At 34.8% G+C, this 19,239-nt stretch overlaps 1 protein-coding gene across 3 annotated transcripts in view; it reads left to right on the forward strand.

Annotated features, from left to right (window-relative positions):
- LOC128857278 (midnolin homolog) overlaps positions 1–6,477 on the forward strand; it is a 96,442-nt gene extending 89,965 nt beyond the window's left edge. For all 3 annotated transcript variants that reach the window (XM_054092965.1, XM_054092963.1, XM_054092964.1), the window contains exons 4-5: positions 2,854–4,812; positions 5,580–6,477. In XM_054092965.1, coding sequence (XP_053948940.1) covers positions 2,854–4,812; positions 5,580–6,191 — 2,571 coding nt within the window. In that variant the 3' untranslated portion in view covers positions 6,192–6,477. The remainder of the gene's footprint in view (positions 1–2,853; positions 4,813–5,579) is intronic.
- Positions 6,478–19,239: the final 12,762 nt, after the last annotated feature.

Here is a 19,239-nt window from a genome sequence, read left to right on the forward strand (position 1 = left end):
ATTTAAAATCAAAACAAAAAAATATTGAAAAAGTAAAATAAGATTAAATAAATAATAAATAAATAAAAAATATTAAAAAAAAACATAAAAATAAATAAATAAAAAATATTAAAAAAAACAAAAAACATAAAATTGAACACAAAAAAAAACTTAAAAATATAAAAAATATTAAAAGAATAACAAAAAACATAAAAATTAAGAGCAAAGAAATTTAAAAAGATGTAAAATAAAAATATACAAAATATTAAAAAAAAAAAAAAAAAAATCTAATATATTAAATTTTTCAAATATAGGAAATTGAATTAAAATTAAATAAAAAAAATGTGTAAAACGACGAAAAGCAATACGAGTACAAATACTCATAAAAGCAACCACAACTACAACGATTTAGATGCTAACAATGATATGTCGGATGAATTGAGCGCGTACAGCTCGGAGGAAGACGAGGTGACATCACGAAAATCGCGAAAAATACAGCCAACTGATGCTGCGGATTACGAGGATGGGGGCGGAATGTAAAAATGTAAATTAATTTGTGTGCAAGTAAATTACAAGTGATATTTTCATATTTGAGCCGTAAGCCCTGGCAGCTAGTGCTCCTTTTTTTTTATTGTAAAATAATAATTTATTGTTATTTTCCATATATTAAATTAATTAAATTAAATTAAAAAAAATAACAAAAAACATAAAAAAACTTTAAAATAAAAAAAAAATATAAAAAAATAACAAAAAACATAAAAAAACTTTAAAATAAAAACAAATATAAAAAAATAACAAAAAACATAAAATTAAAAAAAAACATGATTACAAATAATTAAAAAAAACATGATTAAAAATTTAAAAAAATAAAACAAAAAAAAATTAAAAAAAAAAACAAAAAAAAAATTTAAAAAACAAAAAATTAAACACAATACAAAAAAATTTAAAATCCAAATAAAAAAATAGTAAAAAAATTAAATTAAATTAAAATTGAGAAAGGCAGTGAGAGAGGTGGGCAAATATAAATTAAGGGAAAGAAGATGTGTGTCGTAAATGGTGCTGGTATGAAACTTCGTCAATATCTAAGTACGTATTTTAATATGAGCTACATACATGTGTGACTGAGAAAAATATGCCGAAATGATTTTATTAACCATCACCTTTATTACCGAGCATCTACTGCAATGTAGGAATTGCGAAGAATGGCGAGTCCCAACGCATAAATTCGTATCGAACAATGCTCGGTTAACACCGCTACCATTGCCTTCTCGGCGTGGTTAATTTGCTCCCGCAACCGCCTCCAATACACACTCAAGCGAAAATGTTTTGCTGTCCTATAATTGGCTGCAGAAGCGGCGGTCCTTCGCCGGCTATAAGTCCAGGCCATGACAAGCTCTAAGAAGACGTGGCATAATACAAGTAACTCGTTTTGATATTTGCTTGTCGTTTGTTAAGCGGTCTTGAAGCTCATCATCCCTCTCCTCCAGAAGATTTTCTTCTCTTCTTGACGGCGTCTGTGTAAGTTCGCTAACCACTACGCTAGAAATGTTTTCGGTAACTACCAGAGAACTTGTAGTTCGAAAATTGTTTTTTCGGCATTTTAGCATTTTCAGACACGGGAAAATACTTGTATCTGTATGTGCCCAATGGCCACCACCACCAGTGAATACTTACACCTGTGTTCAAAATAAAAGGAGGGCGACGAATTACCAAGTTTTACTAGGTTCTTTTAAATCTGTTTATGTTTTTTATAAAGTATAAATCATGTAACTCAAAGCTGTCCAACTTAATTGTAAGATCAATCTCAGCTCCTCATTGATGACTGCAAGTGTCAACTAAGCAATATTAATCGCATCTCATAGCATTTTAAATATTACATGTATATGAATATCCACATTTGTGCCTATTTAAATGCAATATACATATGTATGTATACCAAAATATTTGCTTGTGTGCGTGTGTGTGTACTTGCTGTCATTGAATTTTTTACACGCAATTCATGCGCCCCATTTATGTACGCCCACGCCCACACAGTCGCCGCAATTCATTTAGCCATTGCAATGCAATTTATTTGTTTTTGTTTTATAAACGCTACTACACAAGTAGATATGTATGTATGTGTGTCATTTGTACAACAATCAATGTGGCTAGCAGCGGGCGCGAAAGATCGGGCGGCGGCAAAAGGTAGAGCAGAGGTGTGGCTGCGACGTCGCTAGGCATTGCAATGCAGGCAGAGACAGCCCATGCAATCAAGAATGAAATCATTTGGTGGCGACGCAATAGCTTTCCTTTTTTGCATATGTATGTTTACGATGTATATATGTATATATATGTGAGTGTTTTCGCTTTATTTACTTATGACACTGACATTGACCCACCTACGCCACCGTCGCTTGTCGCCTGCCGTCTCGCTCCTTGCTGCTTCTTCTTCTTCTCAAGCAACGATCATTCATGCGCCGTCACTTTAATTAAAAGTGCCAACTACACAGCCTACACACGCACGTATGTACATATGTAATAATTTTTCGCATTGTCTGCTGTTGTTGCTTTACCCGTTATATAACACGAAGACTTGCATATCTGTTTTTATCTGTCGTTTTATTGCCACTAGTCTGATGTGTGAATCGGGAACGAACGCCGCCCGGCACGCGCTGTAAAGGCTGCTGCATACCTACCTTCAGTTGTCATCATTTCTGTCAGTTCACTGCGTGTGACCACCGGCTGTTTACGAATGCATTTCTTATAGGATTTATTTTCTTCACGCGCAGCTACCCCCACACACACACAAACACAGACTTGTTTACTCATTAATTTGCATTTGCATTTGGATTTGGATTATGAATTATTCTCAATTCTCTCGCTTTTCTCTTGCAGGCTCAACGTCCGGAGAATACCGTAATGCAAGCTCTAGAGTCTCTTAACGATTCTCAAGTGAACGATTTTCTCAGCGGCAAAACACCATTAAATCTGAGCATGCGACTTGGTGATCATATGATGTTGATTCAATTGCAACTAAGCACCGTGAATCCAACAAATATAACTAACTCAATTAATACTAACAGTGGTGGTACTTGCTCAAGTGGATCCGCAGCGTTGCGTGCGCGTTCTAGCCAGCGCAATAATCGGTCCGCTGTGGCGGCAAGCCCTACTCACCATCACCATCATCACCACCACCACCATCACCACCATCAGACGACAACAATCGAAGCAGTAAGCGCTGCTACATCCTCGGGTGATGGTCCAGCAGCGGCATCAAACATCCAAAATCAAATGCGCAACTGCACCGGAAACGCTTTACTTGCCGGACGCATGCCAGTGGGCTCAACATCGCAATCGGTTGGGAATAATACCCTCAATACTACCAATACTACTTTGACCTCTCACGCGGCTACAAAATCTGCCGGCAGCAGTAGCACTTTGAAAAGCTCGAACCTCAGCTCGTTACTGACCAAGCGTGACTATGAAAACATACACAATTTGGTTAAGAGTATCGCGTTGTCACAACCAACACGTTTGACTTCGCATCCCTCACAACAATTGCGCCAGGGCGCTGCTAATACTGTGAGCAATGCTGGCACTTCAATATCGGCCAACTCGGTTGCATCAACGACCGCCGAATTCCAGAACTCAAGTGCTTCCACAACGACAGATGGCGTTCCTCCTTTACTGGAACAGTCGCCAATCAAATCGCTGTCAAACCTCGTCTCCAGTCCCATTAAAACAGCCGCCTTAAAGAGCATTCCCATCTCGAAAAACGGCAGCGCTAGCGGCAGCGAAAATTCCAGCAGTACCTCCCAGGTCGTCGCCGCAGAAACAGCATGTCAAGATCCTATCGCCGCCAAACTTACCTCGTGTCTTTGCACACGTCTCCATGGTGATTCGACCGTTAAAGCTGCTTGTATAGAAAGCACAGAAGTAGGTAGTATGGTTCCTTCACGTTCAGAGGCAATGATTACAGAGAAAGGCAGTGTCACGGCACCACAATTTCAACGCAGCAGTTCACCGCTGCCAAAAATTGTGTCGGTTTCCAGTGGTAGTGGCTCTAGCGGCAACAGCACGCCTGTAGCCGCTTCATTGCACAAAACTGCTAACAACCCCATCACGCGCTCGAGACATCGCAGCCACCACCATTACCACCATCATCATCACTATCACCAGCAGCAGCAGCAACAGCAGCTGCAGCTTGCACCGATTTTGCGGCCAAGGCCTAGTTCCAACGCTTTGGCCCGACCCATTCGATTGGCGGCGCAAAGGTGTTATGACAGCGGAATTGGCTCTGAAGGAGAAGCTCCAACTGACAGCACCAACAACGCTCGATCATTGGCTCGACCATTGGCAGCGTCCGCATCACCAGCTGGCCCAGCAAGATTGCCTGCAACAGCACCCAACGCTTGCGGTAGCAGCAACGAATTAAATGATACAGGCGTTGCTGTCTCAGATACACGTACACTAGCCGAGGCGTCACGCAATCTAACGCAGACGTTACGTAAACTCTCGAAGGATGTATTTACAAACAAAATAGATTTAACCGGCGGCGAAGAAACGCCACGCAAAAATAATTCGGGCGCAGTTATTGAATCCATGAAGAACCACGGCAAGGGCATCTACTCGGGCACCTTTTCAGGCACGCTCAACCCAGCGCTGCAAGATCGTTTTGGACGCCCAAAACGCGATATTTCTACGGTCATACATATTTTGAACGATTTGTTGAGTGCCACACCGCAGTACAGCCGCGGAGCACGCATAAGTTTCGAGGCGCCATCCGCAACGTCTGCGGCAGGTGGTGGTTCAAGCACCAATGGCACGGCTGTGCATGGAATACGCAGCAAGCAGGTAAGGAAACAAATAGACGCATCATTCCCAGGACAGTCGGTGCTACATACTTAACGGAACGACCTGGATTTATAACCGGTCAAGGACTAGCACTCCAGCGGCATTCCCCGTACAATGTAAGCCGGGTCGATTTGTGGGGAAGCAAAAAAATCGCCCATTGCTCTGTGAAAATCATACTCTAGGGATCAAAATAAGAAACTTTGCCGAAGGAACCATACCTCTAAAACGATTTCTGATGCCCCCCAATTTGGGTCGAACGAAAAATCCCACTTTGACCCATTTAGAGTGCTCCAATCGAGTCCAAATGTATGACCGACCCCCATTAACTTTGGACGGCCGATCCACCCATGCCAGTGGCACACCCCCTGGAACTCCCCTGGTGGGTTCCCCATACAATCATTTCAAAATATCACCATTTTTGGCCTTTACATGAGAAAAGAAACTAAAAAGTTCGACCCAAATTGGGGGACATCAGAATTCGTTTTAGAGGTATGGTTCCTTCGGCAAAGTTTCTTATTTTGATCCCTAGAATATGATTTTCACAGAGCAATGAGCGATTTTTAAATCGACCCGCCCTACCGTACATGCATGGGGAAGGTTTAGGCTGCACAAACACCAGAAACAACGACAAATAGTATACCAGTATGCCAGTATGCCAGTATACTAGCCCTGTCTAGTGTACCGTACTTTACCTTTACAAATAGACGCATGCTTATTTACATAGATTTATGGTTGTATATTAAATTTGTTTCCTTTTTTACTTGCAGCTCGCCGGTAAGCATCATAATCACCAGCATTCACAGTCATGCGTGAAATGTGTAAAATCACAACAGCAACACGGCAGCAATAACGCCTGCGCTTACGGCGAATGCAATGGTCACTATGCCGGCAGCAAAACCTCATCTACCCGAAACAGCAACGGCTGTTGTAAAGACGGCACCGCCACCACTGGCGGCAGCAATCACGCCGATGAACGATCCGTCTGCAGTTGTCGTTGGCGCAACAATAGCGAGACCGGCGAACGGGAACATGAAGAAATGTGCCAAAAATGTGCAACCGAATTGGAGAACTCGAAAATGAAATCAAAAATCGATCAGCTGCGACAGGTAATGCTGCAGAGCAAGCAGCGTCGTGAGGCGCGCAAATTGAAGGGTGCTCCCTATGGCGCACGTATGGCCGGTTCATCCACCAAGGCGGCAATAGCTACAACTACCGTTGCGGTGTGCGCAAATAGCACCTCGACTACAATGTCTACGACTGTACCATCCACGTTGAGTACAACCAGCACACAGCAGCTGGCCAGCAATAGCAACAACACAACCACGCCAAGTGAAGTATCGCCAAATCATATTGTGGAGGAGGTGGACACAGCAGCTTAAATATGCGACAGCAAAAACATACAACAAAGAGACGACGTCACTCAGCAGCAGCTATTCACAATCTTTGATAGATTGAGAGTAAGCAGTAAAAAGTGTAGCGCCGGTGTGCACGGCATCATGGAATATCCACAACCAATTACTTATCCTAACTTGTAGCATTTATTAGTTTATTCAATAGGGAAAATTTTTGCAAAATAATCCTCGTCATTTTTGAGTAAATCATTTGCAGTAATAGAAAAACAATTTAATGCCTACAAATATTAAAAAAGAAAGAAAAAAAACAAAACAAACAAAAAAACATAGATGATGAGCGATGGCAGAAATAAACTAAACTGAATTTATATATACATATGTAATAGTGAAAAATCTTACAAAAACTAAAACTAAAACAAAAACAAAAGCATCATTTACAATAACATAGATCATGTGTGCAAATAAGTTTCAAGTTAAAACGAAAAATGTTTCTTTAGTGTTAAATTAAAATGTTAATTTAGTGGTTTTTACTTTATAAGTAGTGAAAATTGGAAATGTAGACCAAATTGAAGAAAAAAAACAAAACAAAAAAAAAAACACATAATTTGCGAAATTCAAAAACGGACTTAAGAACTAGAAAAAATTGTTTAGTTAATTGCAAAATTGTAAAAGAAAATTGTCTGCACATCACTTATTAACTAATATATAAAACAAATTAATGCTAAATTTTTAATAAAAAAAAATGTATTCACATGATCGCTGAAAAAACTTGGACAGTGTAAATGTAACTTATAACTAACTGTCTGACCTACCAAATTTATGGCTGCTTCAGAATGGCGCAGCTCAGAAAAATTGCAAAATTTAGGAATCGAATGTAATATTCAGAATGATTGGAAATGCATTGGCATTTGCATGGAAAATAATTAAAAATCTAACACGCAATTCTACGTATTTATTTATATCTTAACTTAAAAATGTACGCTATAAGTGGTTGTTGTTGTACCACAGCATAAATTACTCCTCAACATTCTTCGCGAATTCTGCTGGAGTGACAATCATTGACCATTTATACGTAAATGCTAGTGGTGGCTGACAGTAAAATTTGCAAACTAAGTTTTTGGCTGCGCCATCAATTTTCTTCCTGGCTTAGACGCAATAACGTAAAAGAAAAATTTACACTTTGGCTTGCAAAAATAAATAAATAAATTGTTTCCCTACTTACGTAACTTATCCCACTTGCATTCAATACAATTTTATATTTACAAAAACGAAAAACAAAAGAAAAAACCACGTCGCCAAACGGAGTCACCGCATTTTCTGCACTTTTATCTGAAATATTTGTTGGTTTTTCGTGCAAAAGCGCAAACTATTTGCTATGCGGCGCAAGAAATTTTGTGTTTTCCGCAATGGACCAAAAATCTGGCCAACGCTAAATATTGTTTTTGTAAAATCCACTGGAAAAGTAGTAATAGGAAAAATTGTAAACGTAACAAATTTTGCTTTGTGCCAATCGCGTTTTGATTTTTGTAATTCGTATTAAGACGCTCAGAGTTTTGTGCGCGCGCGGTGTCTTATTTGCGTAAGTGAACTCTGAACTAAACAAAAAATTTAACAAAACTGTAGTTGTTTCGGAACTATTCCAGCTTCTGAAAAATCTGTGTTTGAGTTGAATGTGCTCACAAATTACATATTGATACATACATACAACTAAATTAGCGCTTGGTATTTAAGGGGGACCTCTTATCAGTGGCTTCAAAAGAAGGTGTTTTTTCTAAATTTTTTTTTTTTTGAGGCGAAAACAGCGACACAGAGGAATAATCTTTTACATTTATTTGAAGGCATGATTGAAGAGTAATAAACAATTTTTTAACATAAATAAAAAAACAAAATGGCGGACATATGAGGAATCTCGCACGGCTTTTCGTTGCGCGCTAGTAAAACGGCGTGTAAGATTGCGGTCGTAGTTTTCACTTGAAACACAAAAGAAAAATATTGTCTTAGTCAGAAGGCTTTCCCGCATATAATAGACTACGCTTGTATAAAAAATTTGAAAAAATGAAATTATATTTAAAAAACAGTGCTTTTTTCGCTATTTTTTTTTTTTTTTAAAAGGTGTTAAATAACTTTAAAATATGATTTTTTAGTTAATTAATTGCGCATTTTAATTACCTTTATATAGATTATCGGTTTGAAGCGATAACTTTCGTTGTTGTTTTTTTTTTTTAATCTTACACGCCATTTTCAAAAACATGGTTTTGAGAAAACGTGTTTCAAAGTTTTCCGAAGGTAGACAGTATACTCACACGAGGGACGGTACACAGGCCTGTAACTCCGAAATCACTTTGAATTCCGCTATAAAATTTTGTGGGCATATTCTCCTATAATATGTATATCTATCGATTGCAGTCAAAAAACAAAAATCGATTTTTTGAAGCCGACTGATAAGAGGCCCCTCTTAATGACGATTGCGCGCCATCATTGCCGTATCTGTGTACAACAACTGTTCGTTTATGCTTAATTTGTGTGTGTTTTTTGTTTTTTTTTGCACAAGTAAAAAAAATGTTAGTTACTTCTTCTTCATCATTTCCCTGTCAAGCCAATTTTGGAAAATGTGGTATATCAGTTATTTTAATTATATTTTTGTTTTAGTATACAACTTAGTATGTACACTTACTAATTCATAATGAATTTTATGTTAAAGAAAAACTAAAATAATCAAAGTGTCGATAACTAACTACTTATTCGTCTTACAAATAATGCTTAATTATATTTTGCATATTAATACATGAATATGTTGCGCTTAAAACTGTTTGATTATATTAGTAGAGTGGGCTTTTTTTGAAGACCAATTATTATATTTTAAAAATTACACACGTGCATACACATAAATACATATATGTATATATATATAGTTTTTTAATGTTCTCTAGCCACTACTTTTATTGTTAAACCTACCTGTTATATTTCTAACATTATTCGTTTTGCTATTACAGCTAGAAAAAAAGAAAAAACAAAAAAAAAAAAGAAAATCAATCGCTATGTGTCAAAGTTTATATATTAGTGGAGTAATCTGGACAATTATTTTGTATTTTTTTGTTTTGTCACATCTTTATTCTATGTGTTTGTGTATATTTGCTACCTACCTTTGCCGCCTTTCCATTGCAAATCATTGGCTTTGAATTGCAATTTAGTTAATTTAATTTGCAATTTATGTTAAATTTTCGTTAGTAAAGTATAAATGTGTGTATGCTAAACTAAAATTTATGTAATTAAAAATAAAACTTAGTGAAATGGTATATTTAGTTTGAAGAAAAAAGAAAGCAAACTAGTTTTATTTAAAAATAATATGCGATTGTCCCCTTAATAGTGCGAATTTCTGTGAGAATTTTTTATGGCAATATTGCAGTACATTTTCGTATTATATTGCGAAAAGAAACGCGCAGACGATTACAGCATCAATAAAAAAAATGTCGAATTTCAAGCTGGACTCATCAATTTATGTTCAATACTTAAAGAAAAATAAGGGTTCATCATCATCTTTTGGCTCTACAGCTCTTTGTGAGCTTTGGCCTGCTACACGTCGGACCTCCATACGTCGCGAACGCTTGCGACTTTTTTCTAGTTCGTTGTCCTAAGTTTCTTGATGTCGTCCTCTAGTTCGTCGGTCCATCTTGTTCTCGGCCTTCCTCTTGCTCTAGTGTTGAACGCTCTGGCTTTTACGATTTTCTTCTGCGCCCTCGTACCGTCCATTCTTGTAATGTGACCCATCCATCTTAACCGCTGCGCTTTGATGAAACGTATAACATTTTCGCCCTTTTTATCAGTTGATCTAGCTCGTCGTTCCATCTTATCCGCCACTCGCCGTGAACTTTGACTGCTCCGAAAATTGGTCTGAGTACTTTCCGTTCGAAGGCTTGCAGTTTTGTTTTATCTGCTTCAATTAGCGTCCACGATTCAGCTGCATAGCATAATACTGGTCTAATGATGATTTTATACAGAATCAATTTGCATTGTCTGTTTAGTAGTTTTGATTTGAAGAGTTTCGTTAACGTCACATACGACCTGTTCGCTGCTAGAATTCTCTCATCGATGGTGAGGCTCATTGGATTGTCTCTACTCAGTTTGAAGCCTAAATAGGTAAAGGATTCAACGATTTCAAAAGAAAAATCGCCTATTTTCAGTTTGCCATCAGGCTTTGGTTGATTTTGTCTGGGCATCATCATATATTTCGTCTTATCTTCGTCTAATTTTACTAGCAGCAATTTCAACATCAGCGAAGGTTTTGGTTAGGGCGTTGATATTTTTGCTGACAATGACTATGTCATCTGCGTATGGGAATAATTGGGTAGTTCTGTTTAAAATATGTCCAGTCCTTTTTGCGTCACTTACTTTATCGATGGCACAGCATAGCATAAGGTTGAAGATTGTTGATGAGAGCGTATCCCCTTGCTTTACTCCAGTTTTAATTCTGAAGGGGTCGGATTTTTTATCTTGTATTATTACTTTGAATACCGTTTCTTTCAGAGTCATCATCACTATTCTGATTAGTTTGTCTGGGATTTTGCATTTATGAAATATTGTGGGGATAGCCCTATTAATGCTATCGAAAGCTTGCTTGAAATCAACAAACAGCATGTGCAGCCCAATGTTATGCTCAAATCATTTCTCCATGAACTGTTTGAGAGAAAGAATGTGGTCTATTGTTGACCTTCCAGGTCGAAATCCGCATTGATACTCTGGAAGTACTCTTTTCGAGTGGCCTATAAGTCTTTTGTTATCAATTCTTGCAAAGATTTTATACGTTGTGTTGAGTAGGGAAATCCCGCGATAGTTTTTGCAGTTTAATTTATCGCCTTTCTTGTGAATGGGGAGTATTATTGCTGTGGGGGCTCTTGGCGACGACTTTGGCCTTATGCTCCGCAACGGAGACGAAAGAACGGTGATGCTGATTCAAGACAAAAAGGATTCAACATAATTTAAAAATGTAAGACCGATAGAAATCATAGAAAATAAGAAACTACCGTAATAACGGTACAGACAAGTACAGTTTTACGTCAAAATACAGTTTGATCTCAGAGATGGTGGAATACGCTGGCGTTTTGTGGATTTTCATCCCGCCATTTAAATAAAAGCGCGAAAACAAAAAAAAAAATGTTGTACAACAACAAGAAAAACGAAGTTTGGGGTATGTATTACGACGTTCCATCCTTAGGCCCGCACAATAGTCAGCGCATTATTTGCATTCTGGCTGCTAAAACAAGCAAAAACACAAAGTTACACATTGCATCAGTGGCGCCAGCAAGAGCAAGCGCAGACACACGAAATTTAGCGAAGTCCTCAACCATCTGTGCGATCCTTCTGCCAGAAAAATATGAAACACAGATGGCGCTCCATGCAGTATGATGGCGTTATTCCTAAGCAACGACAGGTGGGCATTCCTACTACTTAGAACTGGTAACGGCAGGCTAATCACCTACCCTGTCAGAAATCAAAATAGATTAACGAAACCAACGCAAGACTGAGTCTTGTCGAGGCCCTGTGCTCCCGAGAGGAGTGAACAAGGAAAAAAAATTACGACGTATGTATGCGTATTTACCTTTACCATGTCCAAGGTAATTCATTAGGAAATTTCAATGACTTTTAAGGATATATATTTTTGTTTTTTTTTTTTTGCTCTATGTTTGTACTAAAGAAAAGTACACGAGAAAGTATTTTCAATAGCTCAACACATCCTCTTTCGCTTGATATCTATATTAAAATCATAGAGTGGGCAAAAGTATTTAAAATTATAATTTTTTTTTTTAATTTCGTCCTTTGTACCTTTAAAGCCGTTCAAAACTTGAACTGATGAAAAAATGAAAAAATTAAAAACTGAGTATGTGGCATTACCGAATAAAATCTATAGATTCACGTGCATACGAAACTTTACCTGGATAATTATCTGAATTGTTATTAAATGCTATTGAAATGTGTACCTTTCCTAGTTTAAATGACAGGTCCTAAATACCACAAACATTGAGAATTAAGTAGCATTAAAGGTGCTTGGGCTTGTCTTTATTGATTTATATGTCGCAAGTAATAATTAGAATTTGATGTTGCCTGTTGAAAACCCCTATACAAGTATATTTTTGCTTGATGGTGATGCATTCGCGAACTCAAGTTGCTCTCTTACAAAAATACTTCAATAGCTTGGGCATACTTTTAGGCTAATTACATTAGCTACAGTATCAACGGAAATAAATATTTAAATGGGCAAATTTATACGCATTTAAAAAAAAAATGTGCAATCACCGAACTATAAGCCTAGTGCATTTTCTCCATATAACGTACGTTTGATACCCAACGCCGACGGAAAGCAAAATTTTAAAAATTGAAGCGACTTTTTAGCCACATCTAACTTTCACCAAAATTCAATGGGCTATAAAACTGCATACTCGAAATTTTATTAAAAATTCTGATTAAAACGTTTGAAATTTTTACGAAAATTTATTGATTTTTTTTCAATTTGCGCAAAGTTTGAAACTTATAGTTTTTATTGTAGAATGACTATATTGGCGCTTAGATTATTTGTTGGGTGTTTGGTCAGGCTTTTTCAATGTGAGTTGTGCTCCTTGATAATGTCCCACATGACAGACCTGCACTCGGAAGTTTGCTATAGCTATTACAAGAAACCGTTTTCATCAATTATTGTCTCATTTCTCACAATGGATTTCGAGTCCGGGGTCAACCAAGGGATATTCGTTAAGCATTGAGCATTCGAAAGTATTTCTGATATTAAAATCACTCGTTCACTATTTTGGCTGCAAAGAAAATTTCGCCTTCGGTTTAGGTGCATCAATTATTGCAATTAAATGGGCAAAGTGCATTGAAGGATATACAATAGAGCTCCAAATGCTGCAGCATCGAATAATTTTGCGAGCCTTCTTTGCTCATTTGCCGGTCTGTTCGAAAATGTGCGAACAAAATCGAGAGCTCTAAAAGCAGCTAACCTGCATATATCTGCTTTTCGGAATCTTTAACGGAACCCGTAAAGCAGCTCCGAACAGTCACATTTCACAGCGATTTTCATCGAAATTTTTTGCCCATTGCATTGAAATTCACTCGAAGGTGAATTACCGAATCCGCCCGATAATCATATTTTTATGCTTCAGCGTTGATATAAGACCTCTTCTATTCGCCAATTCTCTGTTCGCTATATCTCTGCTCGGCTCACTTGACGAAAAATTTGCTTGTGACAGCAACAGCAAGGTTGTCGAGCAAGATTCGCCGCAAGCGAGTATGATTATACCTACCTCACTAAACTGGTACAACTCACAACCTTACAAGCGCATGTAATTTAAGGCAGCTCTATTCCCGCGTTGCCAATATATCGCACCCTAAATACAAAAGGGTCACAACTCAAAATGTACCTTCTGCTCAAATATGAGCGAGACGTATCAATTAAACGGTCCGCGGATGACATATGGCAAAAATAAATTTTTTGTTTTTTGGTAGGACTGTTATAAGCTTACATGGCAAATTTCAGCGTGATATGTCACATAGTTTGTTTTCCGGGCTACTGTAAACAAGTCAAGCTCGAGTGTGGAAAATTTTGAGTTGTGCCCCTTTTGTATTTCGGGTGCGATATGTTTACTTACCCGTTTCTTCACCTATTCGCCACTTGTTAACGCTGGGCAAGACTGTAAAATCGTTCTTTTTTTCTTTAAATTTTTTTTTAATTAAATTTTTTTTATTTTTATTTTTTTTCTTTTTTGTTAATATTCTTTTTTTTTTATTAACATATTTATTTTTTTTTTACTTATTTTTTCCTTTTATTTATTCATTTATTTTTTATTTTCTTTTTTTTTTTTAATTCTTTTAATTAAGTTTTTTTTCTTTCTTTTAACTTTTTATTTATTTTTTTTTTTATTTTTGTTGGTATACTTTTTTTGATTGACTTATAGTATATAGTTAATTATTATTTATTTATTTTTGTATATTTCTTTTTATTTTCTTTCATTTATTTATTTTTTCTTTTTTTTTTTTTACTTTTTAATTCTTTCATTTTTGTTTTTATTTTAATTTAATTGTTTTTTTCTTTTCTTTTTACTTTTTATTTTTTTAGCATAATTTTTATTTTAGTTAAGTACACATTTAATTTTTTTATTTATTTTTTGTATATTTATTTATTGTTATTTTTCTTTCCATTTTTTTTTTGTTTACTTTAATTGATTTTCTTTTTTACTTTTTATTTTAGTTTTTAATATTTGTTAGAATATTTTTTTTTATTTACATATTTATTTTTTTATTTTATTTTTATTCTTTTTATTTACACATAAAACTTTTTTTTAATTTTTTGTTATTATTATTATTTTTTAATTATTCTTTATTTTCATTTTATTATTTATTTAATATTTTGTATTATCATCTTTTATTTATTTAATTTGTATTTACTTATTTATTAATTTATTTAATACATATTTAAATTTTTTAATTTTTTTTATTTATTTTTATTTTTTATTTATTTATTTTATTTATTGCCATATTTAATTTTTAATTTTTTTTCTATTATTTTTTTATTTAGTTATATAAGCATGTATTTTTTTCACAATAGCCACCTTTGACTTGCCACACGGAGCTGCACAGTTTAAAGGCCTGCCAAAGCAACGGATCGTCGACCGCGCGCTCTATAAACCAAATCACGACGTGGTTCTATCCTTATTGCAGGACACAAAAACTAGTATTGAAAACTGTCTATGGCTTCGTGATATTCAAAAGCAACGATCGACACGATAAGCCATCGATAGCTTCAGACCAACAGTTCATACCACAAATACGTCAACACACTTGCAATGGACTTTATAGGAAATTTTTTAGTGTTGAATATTGAGTATATACAAAATATTTACAGGTTTAGTGAATACAAATTGGATCTAGATTCATATGTAGTTGAATTGATTTTTAAGTACATTTACATTTTGGTTTTAGTAAAATTTTGCAATTTTTAACTATTCCGCACCATTCATAGTTGACTAGGTAATATTACACGTCCGTATACACATACATACATATATATGCATTGGGGGTGCAACACTGTTCATATAAAAGATATCGATAATCGCTTTTCCATCGGAATTAAAAAAAGGAAATATATTTTAACCCTTTACTGCCTGAATTTTTAAAGCGTTGGAAAAAAATTGTTTCGCGGTGGAAAAAGCTTTAATTAATTATCAAAAAGACATTAAAAGAAAAATAATCAAGAATTTTTATATATATGTATTTGTTTTTTCGAACCATATATAAAAACTTATTGTAAAGTATAGAAAACAGTTGAAAAGCGTCAAAGTTATTATCCGTCGAAAAAATTGAGTATATCAACTGCATGAAAATATTTTTGTTTGTGTCAAAAAGCACTAACGTTTTATGCTATTATCGTTTTTTGAATATGAATCACTCGCACTTCAATTCTAATTTTTCACCCACTTGCACAAAAGTGAGGTTATGTCGAATTGTTATAAAAGCATACATAATTTTTTTACGTTTTATTATCGCTAAATTTATATTTGATGGATTCAAATAATTTGAATTAAATTGTAATACTTAATTTAGAAATAAAATTGAATCAAAACTGCAATACCATATATGGACTTATATGAGGTAAAGAGTTAAGACTTCCACAAAAAAAAAAAATCGGGAAAATATTAAGATTTACATATGTGTGAACCAGACTGATTTGGAAGTACCTTCACAATTCTCATTATTTTGATTTCGTTGAAAAAACATTTTTTGCAGATTGTTTAAGGGGTTAGAGGTAGTCAAAGGCCCGAATGATATGAAATATGATTTTCAATAATTTTTTTTTTGCTGGTCAATTGCTTTATTTTACAAAAATAAAAAACATAGAATTAATACATTATGTTTCGACTTGACTTTAGCAAAATTAAAAAAAAAAAATTAATAATTGTAAAAGTTATCGCTGCTTGTGTGGAGCCCGTTTCTCCAGAAGTCCCTTGCGGTAATCATCACAAGTCCTTCGAGATTCATCTAAAATCAAACGGACAAGAGAAATTATTTTATTTTCAAAATTAACAATAAGGCGGCCTCAGGAAATATTTTTCAGATTTTCGACAAAAAAACCGACAATTAATTGTTAAAAAAATCGAAATTTTTGAAAAAAATAAATTCCTTCGATCAACGAATTTTTTATGCTTTTCAAAAGCAGTATAAGTTTTGAGGAAATCTGCCAAGCGGTTTTTCAGTTACAGTGATCACCACTTCAAAAAAATAGTGTTGAGAAAAACGTATTTAAAGTTTTGGTATCCAGTATTGTGTCATCTATTCCTTTGCCATATAATAGTTCTTCAGCCGTCATAGCAGCTTCCAAAATATCGATTTGCTGTTGCCTACCTTCTTGAGTGTTATCGTTCTTGCGCTTATCTGCCACTTTCATCCATTTTTTCAGCATACGAACGCTCCAGAGCGCCCGATTGCTCGAGTGCCCTTTGTTAATTGTTGAATAACTTGAAAAGTATTTGCCGGATTCACTTCAAATTTTCACACAATATTTTTAAGATATTAGAAAATTAGAAATTAAGAAAATGCAAAAAAATAAATTTTTTGAAAATTCTAACTACCCCTAACCTCTTAAATTACTCGTTGTTTGTTTGCTTATTCCTCTTCACTCTTAAAAACCTGCAATGTCAGTGGCAAATTGTGAGAAATAAAACTAACCTTTGCAGCTCAGTTATGAAAAAAATTACGGAATACACATAGTTTACTAAGATATTTTTAAAAATTAGGGTGTCCCACCTTTTGTTTGACTTTTAAAAAATATGTTATTGCCGCTATTACTTAAATGAACGGAGTTACCGTTAATATTAAAACAACAATTATGCATATTTAATACTTAAAAATGAGACATATTCAACGGAATAAAAATCTGTGAATAATTTATTTTTTTATATAAATTTAAATTTTTTGAATATTGGCATCCCAGTTTCTTTTTGGTTCACTATACACGTGCACCTACTACATATAAATGCATCTGAGTACGTTACTGTTTTTCCTACCCATGTAAGAACAAAATACTATAAAAAATATAAATTAAATAAATATACGTACCCATACATATACAGATGTAAATAATGTACAAAGTGTTTGACGGCGGTGTAAGTCGATTCTGTTAAGAAATAAAAATATTTTCTAACTAATAATGGCACACCCTAATGGGTGTAGAAAACCATACATACATATATATTAATAATAAGAAATCATGTCTTAAAATTGAATTCTCATAAAGATGCACTATGCGCGAAAAAAATGTTAATAATGAAAATCACAATTAACCAGGCAACTACTATTGTCTACACGAGAACACAGGCATACATACACACATACTCGTACAAAGGGATAAGGTTTATCCAGTTCTTACTAAATTTATGTATGTAATTTTCCGTATAATTATTCTGCTTTAAGCGCTCCGAGGGGAAAACTGTATAAACACAATTAGAAAAATTTAAAGTAAATTAATTTAATAATTACACAAACATACATACATACGTGCATACATATATTCTGAAACAAACTGATGCGAATGTGCGCCATATATACCCACACATACAGGCAAATAAATACGCATGTATGAGAAATCATTAAAATATGTAAATTACCTCTTAGTTGTATAATCGTAAGTATAATAAAGGCCACTCATTTCCGAATGTCACACCTGGCTAATATGCATTACAGATATTTAAAAACAAAAACAAAACAAAAAATAGTTACATATATTTCGCAGATTATACATAACTAATCAACAAATAAATGAAATTGCATGTACAACTAAATTTGTTTTCTTTTATTTAATGGTATACAAGAAACCGGTGACCATGTAATGGGATATACTCGTATCGTATTAATTTCGTAATTTTCAAAAAATTGGATTTTTTGCATTTTCCTAAACTATAATATCTTAAAATTATTGTGTGAAAATTTAAAGTGAATCCGACAAACACTTTTCGAGTTATTCAACAATTAACAAAGGGCGCTCGACTACTCGGGCACTCCGGAGCGTTCGTATGCTGAAAAAATGGATGAAAGTGGCAGATAAGCGCAAGAACGATAACACTCAAGAAGGTAGGCAACAGCAAATCGATATTTTGGAAGCTGCTATGACGGCTGAAGAACTATTATATGGCCCAGAAATAGATGACACAATACTCGATACCAAAACTTTAAATGCGTTTTTCTCAACACTATTTTTTTTTTTGAAGTGGCGATCACTGTAACTGAAAAACCGCTTGGCAGATTTCCTCAAAACTTAGGGTATGTTCAACAATGCATTATAATGCGCAGCATACCATTTCAGAGTGAGCAGTGCGTTCAAACATGCAAATATGGCAGTACTGCAAATGCAACGCGTTATTAAACGTCATTTTTGTATCAAAAGTCGTGCATTATTTGCAGCAAAAATTTTCACACTGCCAATAAATACGCAGTACAATGTCTGATGAAAAGTGGGTATTTAATTATTTATTTTAGCTTTTAATACAAAAATTGATGAAAAATACGATATTTAAACTTTATTTTATTATAGGGTATATTCAGAAACGCATTATAATGCGCAACGTACTTTTGAAGTGTTGGCAATGCGTTCAGAAATGCAAATATGGCAGTACTGCAAATGCATCGCGTTTCAAAACGCCATTTTTGTATCAAACGTCACGCATTATTTGCAGGAAAAATTTTAATACTGCCGCTGATTACGCTAATATGATGTCTGATGAAAAGTGTTTTTTTTTTAGCTTTTAATGCAAAGATATATTAAATATACGTTATTAAAACAATATTTTATCACATTTTTCTTGATTTTCGCGATTATCTAAGTACATCGGAAGTAAAGTTGCTTCTCAGAGTCCGACTGAGCATGGAAAGTGAATTTGCTTCAGGGAGGAGGAAAAAGAGTGTTTTGTGGAATAAGGTCGCGGAAGAAATAAAAAAAGTGAATAAAGATTTGAAAATAGACGGGCAAATCGGGCAACGAAAATTTTCTAATTGTTTCAAAAAAAGATTTTTTTTTTTTTTTTTTTTTTTTGAAAAT

Source organism: Anastrepha ludens, chromosome 3, assembly GCF_028408465.1.
Source record: "Anastrepha ludens isolate Willacy chromosome 3, idAnaLude1.1, whole genome shotgun sequence".
NCBI classification, from domain to species: domain Eukaryota; kingdom Metazoa; phylum Arthropoda; class Insecta; order Diptera; family Tephritidae; genus Anastrepha; species Anastrepha ludens.